The following is a 19,531-nucleotide window of genomic DNA, read 5'->3' on the forward strand; positions in this document are numbered from 1 at the left end:
ACCATTCATATGGTGAGGATAGCCTGTTTCATTTGAAATCTCCAGAAACGCGATTCGTCTGAAAAAGTCAACTCAACAAGATCACCATTGACTTTTGGGGAATTTTGGTCAACCATGACTTTTGAAGTTTTGAATCATCAATATATGATATATGAAGTCATTTGATCAAGAAAAATCAAGAAAATCAATCAAGAATCAAAAAGTCAAAAGTTTGACTTTCCATACTTAGAAAAATTCTAAGTGTTTTTCAATGGTTTTTTCCAAACTTTGAAAGGGAATTTCTCAAAATTTCACCTACAAACTGAAAAAAACTTCCAACATGAAAGTTGTAGATTTTGATCCAATAAACAACTTTGACACATATAATTTTTTTCCATAAGATCAACCATTTAAGAGATATGAAGCTTCAAAGTTGACATCTTATGAAAACTTCACTTAAAACTTCATTTTTCTCAAAGTTCATGGATCTTTTTCACCCATTTCCTTAAAGGTCTTGAAGAAACTTTCAACTAGGGTTTTGAAGTATGCAACATGAGCTTTCCAAAATGTCCAAGAGCATGAAAAAATATGGAGTGTAGCTATGGTTTTGAATTATGCATTTAGTGATCATTTTCACTTGAATTTTCACCATTTTTCACTAAGTTTCAAGACTACATTGCCTATAATCCAAGTAATGATGCAAAGAGGCAATAATTGAAGATATTTTCTCTGATTTGAGATCAGAATGGAAGAGGATAAGAAGCTTGAGTTTTAACCATGGTTTGGTCACTTTAACCATTTTGCATTAAATGTAAAAGATTCCTTTTTATCTCTTAAGCCAAATCATCAAACTTTGATCAAGTTGCAAAGCTCTGCATTCAGAACTCTTGGCCTATAAATAGAGGTCCAAACTTCATTGCAAATCACACCAAAACCTCACAATTATAGGTTTTCTCTCTTCTTTCTTGAATTACAAGTCATGTGTTTCAAAGTGAGGTAGAAAACTCAACCTCCAAACCTTGCAAGTTCTGAACAAAGTGATGCTTCCCACAACTTCTAAATGTCATATATGATGTGTCTGAATCACTCATACACCCCAAAACACCTGAAAACTCAAAATCATCATCTCACCTCCAAATATGCATAACATGAGACTTATCATGCCAATTTTTGTTCAGGCTCAATTCTGTCCAAACTACCACTTCTAACATCATCCATATATCACATATGAACTATCCAATCCATCACATATAGCCAATAACCTCAGAATCATCAAATTCGATTCACTCTTGAAGCTTATGCAGATCGGGTACCATGGCCATGCCCAGATGAATTCATATGGTTCCAAGCATCCAGACACCTTCCATAAGGTTCATTGAAGCTATCCAGATCATCAAACAACTTCTGTAACACCTCCAAGCAAGAATTCGATTCTCAGTTGTGCCGTTTTTAAGGTAAGTGCTCATGAACTTCAAATTCATACTTCCACGCATCATAAATGAAATGTGAGCATACCATCTTGTTTCTGCACCTATGAGGATCATTAACCCTCAATCAATTGCATCATAACTTGCACATACACGATTTCACATTGAATTTCAGTTCTAGGGTTCTTCATGTTCATGCGAAAATTGACCCCTTTAGAGCAAAAATAAATGAATTCTGAGATCACCATCATGTTCCTTGTGAAAAACCGAGTGAGATAGACCCTTTGCTTGATCAAAACAACACAGTTTTAGAGATTTTCAAATTTCAGTTGGAGGGTTGTTCTTGGCGCGTTTTTGGTTCAAAGGATTTCTGGAAATTGATTTAAAATATAATTAATTCAACGCGTGTATATTACAAGCCACAAGCGTGGCTCAGTTGGCTTTTGTTTTGAGTAGTGACCTCAGGGTCACGAGTTCAAGTCCCTATGGGACCAAACCCTTCTTTTTTATCACTATTTCTCTTCATTTTCTTCACAACTTCAACCATTAATTTAACCAATCAAATTAACTCATTTTTTATTCATTTTTTACACACTTATTATTTTATATATGTATTTTATGAATATCAAAAAAAATCACAAAAATATATTTGTTTAATACATTTTTAATTAAGTTTAAAATAACATATTTTAAGTGTTTTTTAATACTTTTAAATATTGTTTTTCACTTGATTTCTCAAAATTAATCACTTGTAAATATTTTTTGAGCAAACCCTAATCATCTAAGTGTCAATTGAAGACAATCTTTTTGTTTATCTTGATTAAATTAACTTCTTTCCAAATTCAAATCGTTTTAAAATAAACGATCATTCTTTTCAAAACAATAAACCATTTCTTTTTGAAACTATTGATTAAATCTTTTTAATTGATCAATTGATTTTCAAAACGATGTGGGGCCTCTCGAATATTAGAGAATATAAGACCCACTCCTTTTTTCTTTTTTTTCTACAGTTTTTCTTTGTACAGAAAACTTTTTCAAAACAATAACTTTCAAACAGTTTTTCAAACCTCGCGTCTGTTAAAAATAATCAACCATGTTTCATAAAATATACCATGGGCCTCCATGTAGGTATAAGTCCCGAGCCCTTTCGTACATACCCATTCCAGTACATGAAATTAGGTATTTCATTGTACGCCTTTTTGTACATACACCTTTTTGTACATACCTCGATCAGTTTGATTTTTAACCCTGAATAACAAACCAAAAATGAAGGTTTCTTTAAATCTTCCCAAAAATACCATGGGCCTCCATGTAGGTATAAGTCCCAAGCCCTTTTGTAAATACCTGTTTATATAGCTTTGAATAAACTCAAGCGGACCTCTCCCCGAGTGTGAGTCCCGAGCCCTGTGTATACAAATGGATCATGCTTACAGGTATATTTCCTTCATAAACTCCATTATATACACACACTTTGTCATATATGTGCTTGTTCATACTCGTTCATATTTGTTCATGTACTTGTTCATATTTGCTTGTACTTGTTCATACTTGTGATTGTGTTATATGTGTGCTTGTTCAACTTAGTACAACACTAGGTTCCCCATAGCCTCCTATTGGGCTTCGTGCAAAGAATCTCCCTAGTTTAGGTTAGGACATAGAGTATGGTTTCCCGGTGAAATCGCTCTAAGAGCTCAAACCAACTATACCATGCCTCCCCTTGGGCTTTGTACAAACGAGTGACCCTCCCATAGCCTCCTCTTGGGCTTACAATGCAAGGACCCTCGATAGTCCCTCCCATAGCCTCCTCTTGGGCTTACAATGCAAGGACCCTCGGATAGCCTCCTCTTGGGCTTCGTACAAGGACCCACGGGCTTCTTATAAGCATCCCCCAATATCCAAAACCAAATACCCTAGGAGATTAGACATTTTTCATCTCTATGCTAGGAGTATCTCTTATATATCATCACAAACAATCAATCAATCAAAATCAAACTTTTTGCCACAAGGCTGGCTAATCAATCAAACTTCTTTGCCACAAGGCTGGCTAATCAATCAAACCGTTTTGCCACCATACTGGCTGATTAATCAAAGTTTTTGTCACAAGGCTGACTTCATTGAAACTTTTGCCACAAGGCTGGCTGATTAATCAAAGTTTTTGTCACAAGGCTGACTTCATTGAAACTTTTGCCACAAGGCTGGTTAAACAAAAACATCTTTATCATTCTAAGCACCCTAAGTGGCATGGCCCCGGGCTTATAATGAAAAGATTTTCAAACAAAAACAAACAGATGTATGTGATGATATAGATTAGATACATCTAGCATTTAGACGACATTTGTCTATTTTCCTTTGCTTCCACTAGCATAAGTGGGAACTACGATTGCTCTGACTTTCTCAACATCCCTTTGAGAATACGTAGGCACAAGGTCGATCCTTGGCGAGCAAAACAAAACACAAAAAAAAAACCATTCAAACCTTAGCACCCGTAGACCCGAGCTACAGATGCTCTGATTCCCTCTAAGGGATATGTATGCAGAGGATCGCGATGATCTTTGCGAGCATAATCAAACAAACACCTTAGGTCCCACCAATTTCACAAGAACCTTCACCATAGCATAGAATAAAAAACAATAAAGAACCCTGTAGAGTACTACAGATACGTTGGGTGCTAATACCTTCCCTTCGTATAACCAACCCTCTTACCCAAGATCTCCCCCCACTTTTAGGTTATTGCAGCTTTTTTCCTTTTCCTCCTTTGGAAATAATAAAAAGTTTGGTCGGTACAAAAGAAAAATCATTTTTTTGAGCACTCGAGCCCAAAGAAGGCATCAGGTGTCTCATCCCACAAAAAAGAGGAACAAAACGGTTTTTCGCCCGCGACACCGTACTGTCGGATAATTCTCCAATGGTGTTGTATCTGCTGGACCATCCATGATCTCTCTATCCCATTGGAATCCATTTGGGTGTAAAGTTAAATAGTACAATGCATTCTTATTTGGGGCATACATTTCTTCTACAGCATGACAAGGGCCTATGTTTGCCAGGTTCCTATCGAAGTTGGTTTTATTCACCTGGTTGACTTCAGCCATATAGTAACTCTGATCACCTTCGATATTCTCCACTATACCATCTTCCCTCCAAATTGTCACCCTCTAATGCATTGTTGAGGGCACAGCTGCTACCCCATGAATCCATTCTCTACCAAGCAAAAGGTTGTAGTTTGCTTTTGCTGGTATAACCATAAACATAGTTGGCCTGGTAATTGAGCCTACTGTCAAATTGACCTGAACGACTCCCAGTGTTTGTCCTATTTTGCCTTCGTAGTTAGATAAAACCATGTTATGTGGCCTTATATCCGTATCGAACATACCAATTCTCTTTAGCATGTATTGAGGCATTAGGTTCACTGCTGCTCCCCCATCAACTAGGACTTTATTAATGCCAACATTCTCAATCTTTTCCCTGATATAGAGTGGCTTCAAATGATTTCGCATACCCTCATCAGGCCTTTCGAAGAAAGCATTCTGTTCTTCAACTGCACCATTATTCAGCACATAGTAACACACAGGTCTGTGTTTTGCCATTTCTTCAATATCAGCCTCTTCACAGTCTTCCACTTCAGTTTCCTGATTAAACTCGTGAGGGAGTACGGATACAACATTGCAATTCAAGTTTATAGATGACACTCCATCAGAATCAAAATCATTTGTCATTCCATCCTCTTCTTTCCAGGAATTTGAACGCATCTTTTCTTCTTCATCCAAGAGTTTTTCAGCTTCGAATAATCTGCGTTCCACCGGAGGTTTGTTTGATTTTGCCCCCTGGTGTGGGACTTGGTTGCTACTAGATTCTCCAGTTTCTCTTGGCCTGTATTCCTTCTGAGCCTCTTTTATTCTCTGATGCCTTCTCCACTGGGACCGAGACATAGGATTTTTTCCTTTATAATTCTCCAATCGATACGCCTCTCGACTTGGCCTTTGAAATTGTTTCCTATATGCCATTGCAGTTCTCCCTCCTTGGTCCCAACTTCGCCATTTGTTGGTTCTTGCATCAGCTTGCACCCACCTATCCCTGGGTGCATCTGCGGGGATTTTGAATGTTACCCTTCGAGCTCTGGGGTGTGGGCTATCAGGCCTCTCTGTTGGAGTCCATATGTCGAAACCGTACAGGTTAGGACGCAACCCCTGAGTTTCTCGACTCATGTAGCAGTACACACGTTCGAATGATCGTGCTAGCATTTCATCATAGACTGCCCCACATCTGGGGCACAGAGCAACTTCAGTGTTTCCTTTGTGGCATCTGACCAAAAATCCTACTAAGCTTTCCTCCATCCTTGGGTACAGTTGTAGTAAGGGATTTGGCTCTCTTCCTGGGTGTTCCCATCTTTCACGTCGAGCCCTTTCGAAGTTGGCTTCGACCTTTCGATTCAGCATGATCGAACACCTTGGACACATCCATTTTTTACCACCATTTCTCTCATGGCAATTCCAGAGGTAGTCTTTGAGGATCTCAGTTTTTGGAGGAACTTCGATGCCCCTATTTTGCCTCGTCAGCCATGTCTCTAGTTCGCCAAACTCAGACACTGGGCGTCTGGCGCTGACCATGTTAACCACTGCTGGAGGAACTTCAGAGATTTGGATTTTCTGGAGTTTCATCCTGAGGTCTTCGGTGGCCTCATTGTTTTCTTCCTTCGATGCTTCAGTTATCTCTGTCTTGGAAGATTCTTCAACATCAGTATTGAATACTATGTCACCATTTAGGCTTTCAGTAGCCTGCTTTCCATTGAACATTGTTTTAGTTTCCACAACTTCGACTTCAGATGCCTCAACCATGTTGATATCTTCTACCTCACAGAGACTAGCGTCAGCAATGTTTAGGGGATTGGTATCGACCCTCATGTGACTCTTGGTCTTGTCAGCAAACTTCAACCTTCCATCATTGATAGCATTTTGAATTAGATCCCTGAAAAGAAAACATTGAGAAGTTTTATGGCCTAAAAAACCATGATATTTACAAAAACCTCTTTTCTTCCGTTGTTCCAACGGAGGAATTTTGGAATTTGGAGGCAGTATCATTTGGCCATCTTTTACCAGTAAATCAAATATTTCATCACACTTGGTAACGTCGAATGTATAAGTTTTCTTAGGGAACCTATCATTCTTATCGTTTTCTACTGGGTTTTTTCCATTTGCAGGATTTAGCAATTTGCAGGCATAAGGTGGCGCCTCTTTCAACTCAGCCAAGTCTATTTCGACTTCTTCAGGGCTATATGAGTCATTGAAAGACTCATCATCAGCGTCCTCGGCTTCGACGTACGCTACCCTTTCCTTCTTATAACTTTTATTTTCCCTAACTTTTTCTGCCTTCAGACGTTCGACCTGTCGAACCCTGTCTGCTAATTGGGCCATGTCCCTAAGGTATTGGGTATCTAGTTTCTTTCTTATTGAATAATCTAGACCCCCCGCAGCCATCTCGACAAGTTCATGCTCTGGGACTGTTGTAAAACACCTTGATTTCAACAGACGGAACCTATTCAAGTAGTCATCAATTGTTTCTGTGAATTTTCTCTTAACACTGGCCAATTCTTTCAATTCTTTCAAACTTATCTTAGTTTGGCCCATATAGAATTGCTCATGGAACAACCTTTCTAAGTATGCCCACGCATCTATCGAATTTGGTGGCAAAGTAGTAAACCAAATGAAGGCATTTTTTGTCAGCGAACTAGGGAAATATTTGATCCTTAAATCCTCGTTTCCCGCTAAGTCTCCTGCTTCTGTCAAATATCTAGCAATATGTTCCACCGTTGACTCATTAGTTTCGCCTGAAAATTTTGTAAATTTGGGTACTTTAGTGCCCCTAGGCAATTCTGTCTGCATGATATAATCTGATATAGGGGATGTATAATTTGGACGTCTAAGTCCAGTACTAAGGCCATTATTGGCCATAACCCTTTCTATCATGGCAGTTAAGTTATTTTCTGTAGCCATATTTTCTCTTCTGACTCTTTGGACAACCTCATCTGGGTGTTCGTTCCTACCCACAATCCTTAATCTGGGTCGCTCCTCCTCCGTTTCCTGTCGAACGGGGATGGTTCTTTGATTTTAAGCCTCTAAGTTAATTACTGGAGTTCCTTCGATCGTCTCTGTTCTTCGTGAGGGGCCTACATCCCTAGTGGCTGTCCTAGATAACGGAACTATATCTTGTACACGTTCCATAATGGGCCTCTCTTCTTGATTCGAAGGTTGTTTGTCTTTCCTTCTAGGTGGTGTTACTCCCATGAACTCTGCCATTCGATTCATTTGAGATGATATCTTTTGGAAAGTCTCCACGTTTTCCCTATTTGTAGTAGCAATATTTTTCACTAGTGGGTTTAAAATTGAAGTCAATTCTCTGGCCAAAGCCCCTAGCATATCATGGTTGCTTGCATCCATTTCTTGTCGAAATGCTGCTTGGTTATTTGTGGTAAAGTGGGGCATCTGGGTAGAAAAACTAGTGTTGTGTGCACTTCGACCCACTGAACCAACATTCGGTGAAAATGTCGCATTGTTAGTTGGGGCATATATAGGTCCTGCCCCTCGTACGCCTGTTCCATATTGGTATGGCATTCCATATGGATTATTTGGTCTCCATTCGAAAGCAGAATTCGTGCCTTGACCAAACAAATTGTTTGCAGCATTTGTCGAGGAAAACGGTACGTCCTCTGCACTTGTGGATGAGGGTGCGGTTGTCGACACTGAAACTGGAATAGTCCCTGAGGGTCCTGTATTATTTTCAGGCATAGCCTGGGAATTATCTGCAGGTCTCGATCCATTTGGACCCATTGTATCCCGTGTTCCTTGAGTGGAAGTCAAATTTGCCGCTCCTGATCTTGAACCTTGTGGGGGATCTTGATCACCCCCTGCACTGGCCGTAACGACCATTTTCCTGTTGTACCTTCGTTTGGGAATCGGTTGTGCACTGTTCGTTAATTTACCGTTCCTAAGGTTCATACAAAGTCTTGATATTGTCTAGACAAAAATAAAGCAATTGATTAAAACAATCCGCTTGACACTGTCCCACTGGGCGTGCCAATTTGTTTACGGTGATTTCCGGTAAACAACCGCTAGTCTTCCAAACTATAATAAATATGATTTGGTTACTCGCAGGATCGACTAGATTGATCCTAGGACACATAGTCAAAAAGATTGTTATCAATGTTCATTTGAACCATATTCATGATTCGTCTTCGTCAATAAGCGTTGTTCGATTAAAGAACAAGTAATCTTGATAATCACTTTGTTATATGTAAGTATGATTTTAATGAAAAGATAAGTAACATAACATATGAAACTAAAAGGACTGTTAAAACGTAAAGAATCTTAGAATGCAGAAACGTTAAAGACTTTGAAAATAAATGACATGAAAGTAATTCGAAAGTAAATGACATTAAAGTAAAGATATAGAAATATAAATGGCAAGAAGTAAATGGAATGCAGTAATTCTGAAAGATATTCAAAAACGAAAGATAATACACATGTATTAAAGTGGTGGTGTCATACGTACATTTTCTCAGCGAACTCTTTCTCTTAACGCTTGATACTTGAGTAAATATGTGAGTGATTTGTACAAGATAAACACACAGAATCCTAACATTAAGACTCCTATTTAGACTAGTTTCGACCTTAACGGTCCTACACTAATCTGCTGCCACGTCTCTCATAAGAACTTCCAGCGATGCCATCTGTTTCTTGGACAGTTACGAAACCGTCTTCGAATTTCAAATCTTCCCGCCTGAGTCTGTCTTCGACGCGTGGCAGTGTAAAAAAAACACGCTAAGTAGTAATACTTGAATATATTTTATAAATTTTGTCTAAGTCCCCGAAGACACATACTTTCGCTAGCTTTCAGTATTCATTATCTTCATAACGAACTTAGAAATCTTTATTCTCGAAGCATGGCCATCAGTAGCCATCATTTATTTTTAAGGGATGGCCATCAGTAACCATCTTTCCTTCGATTTTCCACTTCTTCGAAGGACAAATATTACAAGACGAAATCTTCAGCTAACAGGGGGTCACCCCAGCGAAAAACCCATTTTACCCCGCTTCGGAAATGCATTTCCGAATTTTTTTTTCTAAATTTTTCCAGACTTCGGAAGTGCATTTCCGAAAAAATCCCAAAAATTGGGATTTTGAATATTTTCGGAGATGCATCTCCGAAACAATAAAAAAATCTAAAAAAATCCCAAAAATTAATTTTAGGATATTAATTAATTCATATATCATAAATTTGATATAATTTATGAGTAATGAATAATAATAATTATATATTTTGATATAATTTATGAGTTATGAATAATAGTTATAAGTGTTTTAATATATGAGTGTTTTAATTTATATATTTATATAATAATTATAATAATTATTATATATTTTGATATAATAATAATTTATGAGTGTTTTAATTTATATATTTATATAGTAATAATAATAATTATTATATATTTATAAAAATTATGATATATTTATATATTTATATAATAATTATTATATATTAATTATAAATATATTTATATATTTATATAATAATTATATATTTTGATATAATAATAATTTATGAGTGTTTTAATTTATATATTTATATAATAATTATAATAATTTTTATATATTTATAAAAATTATTATATATTTATATATTTATATAATAATTATTATATATTAGTTGTAAATATATTTATATATATATATAATAATTATAAAAATTAAAAAAAATGAGTGTTTTAATTTATATTAATTATTATATATTTATATAATAATTATTAAATATTTATATATTATATATTTATATATTTCACTTACAAAATGGATAATCATTATTATATATTTATATATTTCTATTCTGATTCATAATTAAAAATGAGTTATAATTTTTTATTTAGTTTAAAAAAATTAAAAAAAGATTTTGTCTTAATTTTATTTAATAAATAAATTTTATATTTAATTCTATACCATTCAAAATTTACTTATGAAATTAAAATGTTTTTGATTTATATAAGTTAGTAAAATAATTTTTAACTTTAAAATTGTTTAGGAAATTTTGATTCTATTGATTCACCTTCATTTTATTGATTCACTTTCATTTTATACCTATTAATTGTATTGATTCACCTTGATTTTAATTTTTTAATAATTATTGAACTTTTTCGGAAGTGTATATCCGAAACATTCCAAGAACAATTTGGTCTTGGAATATTTCGGATATGCATCTCCGAACACACCCCCCTCTCCCAAAAAGGGGTGTTTTCGGAAATGCATCTCCGAAAACTCAAAAAAGGGGTGTTTTCGGAAATGCATCTCCGAAAACACCTTTTTTTCGTGTTTTCGGAAGTGCATTTCCGAAAACACCTTTTTTTTCCAATAAAAGTACGTTTTCGGAAATGTATTTCCGAAATAAGGGGTATTTTGGTAAATTCGCCAGAGGTGAGTAAGAAGGTTAGGAGGTGGGTGAAGAAATTTTCAAAATTAAATAAAGTTCTACACCTTAGACATGTCTATTTTACGGTCATGTCTATTTTAATAAAATAAATAAAATTCTTAGTCAACAAAAATATAGAATATGATTTTTTTTTTATAATAAATTTAAAGAATCAAGAGAGTTTAAAAGAAATTTCGAGATAACATGGAAAAATTAAAATTGATATGTTTTTGATATAAAATTAAGGCTAAATTACAGTTTTTGTCCCCCTGTTTTAGGTTTTTCACGATTTTGGTCCCCATATCTTCTTTTTAAACAGTTTTGGTCCCTCATCCCAATTTTGTCCATGAATAGTGCATGAATAGTACATGAACAGTACATGTCCGTACATGAACAGTGCATGAAAAGTTGCATCAAAATTGAGATGGGGACCAAAACTGTTTAAAAAGAAAATAGGGGGACCAAAATCGTGGAAAACCCAAAACAGAGGGACCAAAACTGTAATTTAGCCTAAAATTAAATAGCATATAGAATAATATTTTTGGTAAGATTCAATTTTTATAAATTTTTTAAATATTAAGAATAATAGAAAAAGATTCTATAAAGTGTTCTTTATATGAAATTATTAAATCTTGAGCATTAATCAAATCAAATGGTTGATATCGATAGTTCTCATTTCTCACAAAAGATATCAGTTCTCACCGGATACGCTATATATATATATATATATATATATATATATATATATATATATATATATATATATATATATATATATATATATATATATATATATATATATATATATATATATATATATATATATATATATATATATATATATATCAAATATGAGTATTTTAAAATGAGAGATGAGATGAATAAATATATACCAATGAATTAATTACAAATTATTTATTAAAATATAGTCAAAATCACAATTTATAAAAAAATATGTATCACAAAAATAATTTTTATTAAAATTATTTGAAATAACTTCAAATTGAGGTGATTTTTTACAATTTTGATATATAAATAAAAATTATAATAAAATAATATTTTAATTATAAATATTTAAAATAATTTTTCATTTGACCATTTTATTAAAAAAAATTTGTAATTGTTTTTTAGATAAATAAAATATATAATATTATAATAATCATTTTAAAAGAAAAACTTAAAGAAACGGACCTAAGCTTAAAAAGTACAACGCTTTTCCTAAAAAAAAACTATTTATACTTACAAATTTAAGAATGCTTTATTGATAAAAACTTTTAACAACAATTTTGTTTAAAACTGGTATGCTTTTTAAGCCAATAGAAAAACGTAAGTTCTCTTCTATTCTACCTATTAGAATGCTATTATAGAATGCTAAGTTTAAAAGTAGATTTAAAAAAACACTTTTCAACGTGAAATGAACATCTAGTATTTTGCATGTATGATAATGATACTTCACCCTGCTAGGTGGTTATCATTTAGTAAAAGTATTATCATCTAAACTTCATTTATGTTTTTTTAAATAAAATGCTAACATGTGTGAAATTTCTAAATGTATCACTTATTGTGTGATATTTAGTATAGTCAAGTTTAATCATCTGATAAGAGTTTTAATGATTCATGATGATACATTTTCATTTTTCACTTAAAATGGAAAATTATTTCTTTTTACACATCAAATTTATCCATTTCTAAATGTTTTCTCTAACCACTTAACCACTTTCGTAATAACTTCACTTACGGTTTACAATTATTTCATTTTACAATTTTTTTTCTAAAATACTTTTCAAATATTTTTCTTATAGTTTTACTCTCCTTGACTCAAAATTCAAACAATCTCCCACTGATCATATACGTAATTTTACACATGTGTTAGACTTTATGAGCTCAAATTTTTTTATCATATACTTCAAGCATATCCAAATTATCTTGTCCATTAGTTATGTCAGTACTTAGAACCAAAATGATTTTTGTTATATCAATCATCACTAAAACCTATATAATGAATACTACGTGGCATAACTAAATAATATAAATTCATCATGAAATGTGTGGCATGAAAATCATAAGAATGTAGCATGTGTTTGTTGATTTTCAATTGATCATACTTTACTTAGTAAGATCATTCAATAATCTTATTGTACAAAGTATAAATAGCTGAATATCAAACTTTATAAATAAAAAATATTCAAAATCGTAGTATGTATATATAATACCAAATATAGAACATAAAATTCATAAACGAGTAACTCCCACTAAACTAAAAGTTCCTAAAACTGTGATAAAATTTGCAGAAATTCCACTTCAAGCTACATGACAAAATTTGGAGGGGGAGTTGTGGCTTGATAGTCTGGATTGCAAAAGTGTGTAGAATTGTCTAATACAGAGGTTGAGTTCATTGTCATTACAGAAGCATGCAAAGAGTTACCATGGTTGAAGAAATTTTTACAAGAGCTTGATTTTGTTCAAGACAAATATGTGTTATTTCTTGATAGTCAAACTGTTATTCATCTTTGTAAGAATCTGACTTTTCATAATAGATTCAAACACATTGATGTGAGATAGCATTGGATACATGATGTTTTGGATGTTAAGTTGTTAGATTTAGCTAAAGTTCATACAGATGATAATGGTTTTGATATGATGACTAAAGCATTACCAAGAGGAAAGTTTGAATCTTATTGTGAGATCGTCTATTTGGCGATTTCCTCCACATAGTTGTGAGGGAGAGATTTGTTGGGTTTAGACTCCATTCCTATATGAAGAAAGGCCTAAATATAATTAGCCCATTTTTCTCAATTATTTAAGTGGAAAAGTTCAGTTCAATTTAGGGTTGAGAGAGATAGAAAAAAATTAAGGATTCAAAGGGAGAAAAGAGGGGAGAAACCTATTCTAGTTTTTCTGCAATCAGTCTCACCGAATCGGTGATTCCATATTGGTTAACTGTAGGATCAAGCTCAAATTTGAAAGGCATGTTTGCAAAACCTGTATCTATCTTTTGACTTTTCGGATCTTCAAAATGAGGTCTAAGATGAGAGATGTGTGCTTTGCACTAGAGTTTCATACTTGCATAATTATTCAACTTCTTGATTCTTATTTTGTAAACTAGTTTGCTTTGTGATTTGCGGTTGTTAGTATTAGTTTGTGAATCACTTTAAGACTCTCTTGTACCCTTATTTGATTATAGTGGAGCTATTTATTTGATCTGGCCGACTGGTGGTTTTAACTCTCATATGGAGGGATTTTCCACGTTAAAATATCAGTGTTCTTTTATGTTTTTATTTGTTCGATTTGCGACCATATGATTGTTGTTGATCCTAATAGGTTCTTACAAGCTTGGGGAATTTTACATTTGTTTTATATTGGTCTGTTATTGTGTGTTAATTTCTCATTAAATCGAGTCGGGGTTATACACTGACTGAGATTTTACACAGGCTAATCTCGAACTAATTGAGGTTTTACCCCAGACAGAACTCAGAAACCAATATGAAATTTAACACAAGCTAATAACAAACCAATAGTTTTTAAAAGGACTAAGCTCAAGAACAATTATGGAGATTTCAATGGAAGATCTTCATGAACCAAAAGAGAACTTTTCTTCTTGGTGAAACTCACGAATGAAACAAATACATTTTAAGACAATCCCCTAAAATATACAACAGTTTTATCACACAACCAAACATCTTCTTACAGAATAATAATTTACTACAGAGGTAATACACTTTTGATAAATTACAAATAAGCCTTCACTTAGGCACAAAAGCACTCTTGAAGCACTAAAACAACATATATGTAAAAAGTCGAGAAATTTATAAAAGTTAAATTAAAATAGTCGTTTTCTGGATGAAATAAAATGACAAAGAAGCTATGTATTTATAAACCAAAATAGGGTTTAAATTAAAAGCCAAAAAAATGTCATGCAATCAATTATGAACCTTAATAATCGATTATTTATGGCACAAATGAAAGTGTGTGTCTATATATATAAAAGACATGTCAAGTGAGAATGATATTTTTATGTAAGAATAGTAGAAATAATTATTAGTCTTTTGATTAGACATAAATGGTTCAGATTAAAAATTTTATATGTGGGTTTTCTTTCATCATTTATGAAAATGAAAAAGGCAAATGAAAAATAAATGATGAAAGAGAATCACATATGTTTCTTAAATAAATTTTTTTAATCTCAACCATTTATGTTTAATCAAGGAGCTAATAATTATTCCTACCATTCTCACATAAAAATAGCTAACAATTCTAAAACTAACTTTTCAATAAATTTTCATTGATGGTATATACATTCACTAATCACTCATTTATAACATTGGCATACATACACTATCTAGATTCTTCTAAAGAATAGTGACTTAACCCTATTAATTATAATGGGCTTATAGACTTGGGCCTAATTTATTACATTAGACCTTGTAATTATTGTATTATTTGTATATAATAAGGTCTTTAGAGTAATAAGTATGTTTAATGACACATTAAGTGTCACATAATCGTGATTAAGGGTGTTCAAAATCAAACAAACCCAATAGAAAATCGCCAACTAAATCAAACCGAAACCGCAAAAAACCGCATTTGGTTCGGATTTGTTTGGGTCATCTTTTAACAAAACCGCACGGTTTTGTTCGGTTTGCGGTTTGTATTTTGTAAACCGAACCAAACCGAATCAAACTGTATTATGTTACAACCTAACTTTTACTTAACTTACATTCAACCCAAACTTAAACCTATTATACATTAACATTATGATTACGGACAACTTTCTCATTCTTACACATATGATTTCAGTCCTGATGTACTCAAATCTATAATAGCATTATCGCGTCTTCTTTGCCACATATATCTTTCCTCTTCTTCTCTAATCTCTACTCTCTTATATTCTTTCTTTTTCACCGTCTCATTTTTATGCAAATGTTCCCTATTTCAGTTTCGTTTTTATCGCACATCTTCTTCTATAATCTCTTAACTCTTTTGTTTTTTTGTTTTTCATCTTCACTAATCTCTCGTCTCTTCTATTTTTTATTTTATTATAATAATTATTATATTGTTTTATGCTATTATTTTATGTTGTTTATTCCATTTTTGTCTAATTTAATTTTTACATATTAAATAAAAAATTGTTGTCAAAATATGACGAATTTTTTTTGTTATTTAATAGTATATGAATGTAAATAAAAAGTTGTGTTGACATCTGTAGATGTATATATAAAAAAATTGTGTTGTCATGTATATATATATATATATATATCCCATGAATCATAATGTACTACATAACATAAAAAATAGTATGACGACATTATAATAAAATAGATTAACCATAATATATATATATATATATATATATATATATATATATATATATATATATATATATATATATATATATTATGCATGATTTATAAGTTATCTTCATAACAATGATGTATGAAATGTCCCCCAAATGTTTGGACTAATTTAATATGAGAGAAGTGTGAGAAAAGAGAGAGGGAGGGAGAGGGGAGTTTTTCGAAGAAGATGGTGGGGGTTGGAAGGAAGTGAAACATAAGAAAAGGAATGTTGCTGGCAACGTTGAAGGGAAGTGGGAATGCTGGAAGGGGAAGGGTTTGGTGGGGGATAATTGTATATCATCTTTTTTTCTCAGAATTTCCAGAGGACTTTGGCCCTAGGGATCTTTTTGAGGTTTTCAAGGAGTTCGGTTTGGTGGTGGAGGTGGTGATACCTCCGAGAAGAGATAAACGCGGTAAGAGATTTGGTTTCGTAAGATTCCGGAAGGTAAGAAATGCAAGATTTCTAGGTGTGAAACTGGACAGTATTTACATTAGAGGCAAGAAATTGCATGCTAATGTTCCCAAGTTCCAACGTCGGGAGGCTGTTGTGGGGAGCAAACAACAAAATCTTCCAAAATATGATAATGGTGCAAAATGAGTTTCTTCAAACTCCATTGTAGATCGCACGAGATTTAAAAAGAAGCATACATATGCTCAAGTTATGGATAATAGGGCATTTGAGTTGAAATCAGATGTAGAAAAAACAAAGTTTCACATTGGAGGGGTGTTGGAGGGTAAAAATTTGAAACAAGTATTTCCCCATAAGCATTTCATGGTTAAGGAATCTGAACTCTGCAGATTCAAGAAGGCCTTTATTGGTGTGGTGGAAGAAGCGGGAATGACTTATAACATCCAGGAGGTCTTTAACAAGGAAGGCCATTTTAGTATCAAAGCTACATCTCTTGGGGAAAATCTATGTTTGTTGGAAGAAATGGAGGTTGGAGAATTAGTAACTTTGATTAAAGAGGACAAAGAATGGTTTGGTAAGTGGTTCTCGGAGATCTGTCCTTGGACTCCGGAGGCGGTGGATAATGAAAGATTAACCTGGCTGCGATGTTATGGTGTCCCATTCCATGCTTAGTCTTTTAAGTTCTTTGATTTTATTACTTGTTCCATGGGGAAAATTCTTTGTTTAGATGACAAAACCAATAAACAAACCAGGATGGACGTGGCTCGGGTGCTTGTAAGGACCAAATATCCTCTGGTGCTAAATCAAACTTTCAACATGGAAATTAACGATAACGTGTATTGCATAAAAATGGTGGAGGATTCGTATGGACCAAAACGTATTGTTATTCCAAAGCTTAGTCAAGAAGATGATGGACTGTCTGATTCTTGCTCTGAGAATGAAGATGACGATGTTGAAGACATATCAGACAGCGAAGAAATCATAGAGGAAAGCTCTTTTTTTGTGACAGCTGCTAAACTAGTCAATGTAGCTGATGGAATAGAGGTTGCTAGTAGGGAGGGTGGCGCTTTGGAGGTTATGATGAAGGAGTGTAGTATGGACAAAGAAGTGTGCATGGGAGAAGGATGTTTAGAGTTTCGGGGTGGTGGATTGGACAACTTGGTACCAACATTTAATGCTAACATTGGAAAGGGCACAAGTGAAAATGTGACTTTTAAAAAGTCAAATCGTGTGGGCCAGGGTTGTTTGGATGATACAGAAAAGGTTAAAAAGTGTTTTGGGACCCATAACTTGGACTCTGTTGAAGATATCTCTGATCCAATATCTAACTTTCAAGCCAGGCCAGAGTTTTTGGGCCCAGGTGGGAATAGTTGTACTAATAAGCCCATTAGGAAAAAAAAACATCCAAGATATTTTGAAGGACTTGAAACAACAGTCTGTGCCATCATACTTTAATGTTTTACTTCCTTCTAGAGATAAAAGTTTTGGGGAAGATACTATTCTAATCCATAATCAGGAGTCTGAAGATGATATTTTTGAGGATAAAAATTCGTCAAAAAATTCTGGTGGCTCAGTTCTTTGCTGTGATTCGATTAATGACTCAGATGTCCAACGAGGAAAAATGCGATTTTGGAATAAAGTGGAAGCGAACATTCCGAAGAAGGTGTGGAAATCCATCAAACAATTAGGTATTGAAGGGGAAGAGGATGATGAAGTGTTTGAAGGTATTGTCAGGGATTTGGAAAAAAGAGATAGAATGAATGCTAGCGGAGTGGCAGAGCGACAAAATGCTTGTCCATGAATATTATGACATTCAATGTCAGAGGGTGTGGGAATTCAATCAAGAAGGGGAGAATTTGCCAATTGCTGAACAAAGGGAAGGCTGTTATGTGTTTTTTACAAGAAACAAAAGTGGAAGTGATGACAGATGACATTGTTAAATCTTTATGGGGATCTATGGCAGAGGTTGAGTGGTCAGCTAAGGGTTCAGATGGAAGATCTGGGGGTATTCTTATTATGTGGAGGAAGAACGTCATAACACCGGTGTGCTCTTTCATGGGTAATGGTTACCTTGGAATCAATGCCAGCTACAGAGGTAAGAACTGCTATTTCATCAATGTATACTCACCTTGTTTTTGTGCTGATAAAAGAAAGCTCTGGTATGATCTCTTGTTGTTGAAAAGTAGATGGATTAAGGGTGAGTGGATTGTGAGGGGGGATTTCAATGCTGTAAAATTTGTGGTGGAGAGGAGAGGTAGGATTGATGGGGGTAGGCGGGGGGTGATGGAAGATTTCAATTCTTTCATTAATCTAATAGAGCTTGTTGATGTGCTGGTGCTGGGGTGTATTCATACTTGGATAAATTCAAGTGGTTCTGCTAGTAGTCGGTTAGATAGATTCTTGATATCAGATGGAATTATTCAATGGTGGAAGATTGTTGCTCAATGTTCTGGGAGTAGAGATATCTCTGACCATAGGCCTGTTTTGATCAAGACAAGTAATTTGGACTGGGGGCCTAAACCGTTCAAAGTTTTTAACACTTGGTTTCAACATAAAGATTTTATATGTTTTGTGAAATCTGCCTGGGATTCGTTTCATGTTCGAGGAAAGAAATTTTTTGTGATTAGAGAGAAATTCCGGTTGCTGAAGGAAAAACTCTTTTGGTGGAACAAAAACGTATTTGGGTGGGTGGACTTACAAATTGAGGAATGAGTTGATCTTCTTAATGACCTAGAGAATAAGCTCATTAAAGTGGCGCTAATATAAATATTGAAGAGCTTGAGAAGATAAGAGCGACTACTGAAGGTATATGGAAGAACTTGCATCTCAAGGAAAGCATGATGAAACAAAAGTCAAGACAAAAGTGGATTCAAGAAGGAGATCTCAATACTAAGTTTTTTCACGTTTCTTTAAAGGCAAGAAATCGT

At 34.0% G+C, this 19,531-nt stretch overlaps 1 protein-coding gene across 1 annotated transcript; it reads left to right on the forward strand.

The window, feature by feature from the left end:
- The first annotated feature begins 18,410 nt into the window (after positions 1-18,410).
- LOC131629638 (uncharacterized) lies at positions 18,411-19,316 on the forward strand. The gene has a single exon (XM_058900424.1). It carries the CDS (start codon positions 18,411-18,413, stop codon positions 19,314-19,316), a length of 906 nt encoding a protein of 301 aa, XP_058756407.1.
- Positions 19,317-19,531: the final 215 nt, after the last annotated feature.

The sequence above is a fragment of the Vicia villosa genome, unplaced genomic scaffold (genome assembly GCF_029867415.1).
Source record: "Vicia villosa cultivar HV-30 ecotype Madison, WI unplaced genomic scaffold, Vvil1.0 ctg.000587F_1_1, whole genome shotgun sequence".
NCBI classification, from domain to species: Eukaryota; Viridiplantae; Streptophyta; class Magnoliopsida; order Fabales; family Fabaceae; genus Vicia; species Vicia villosa.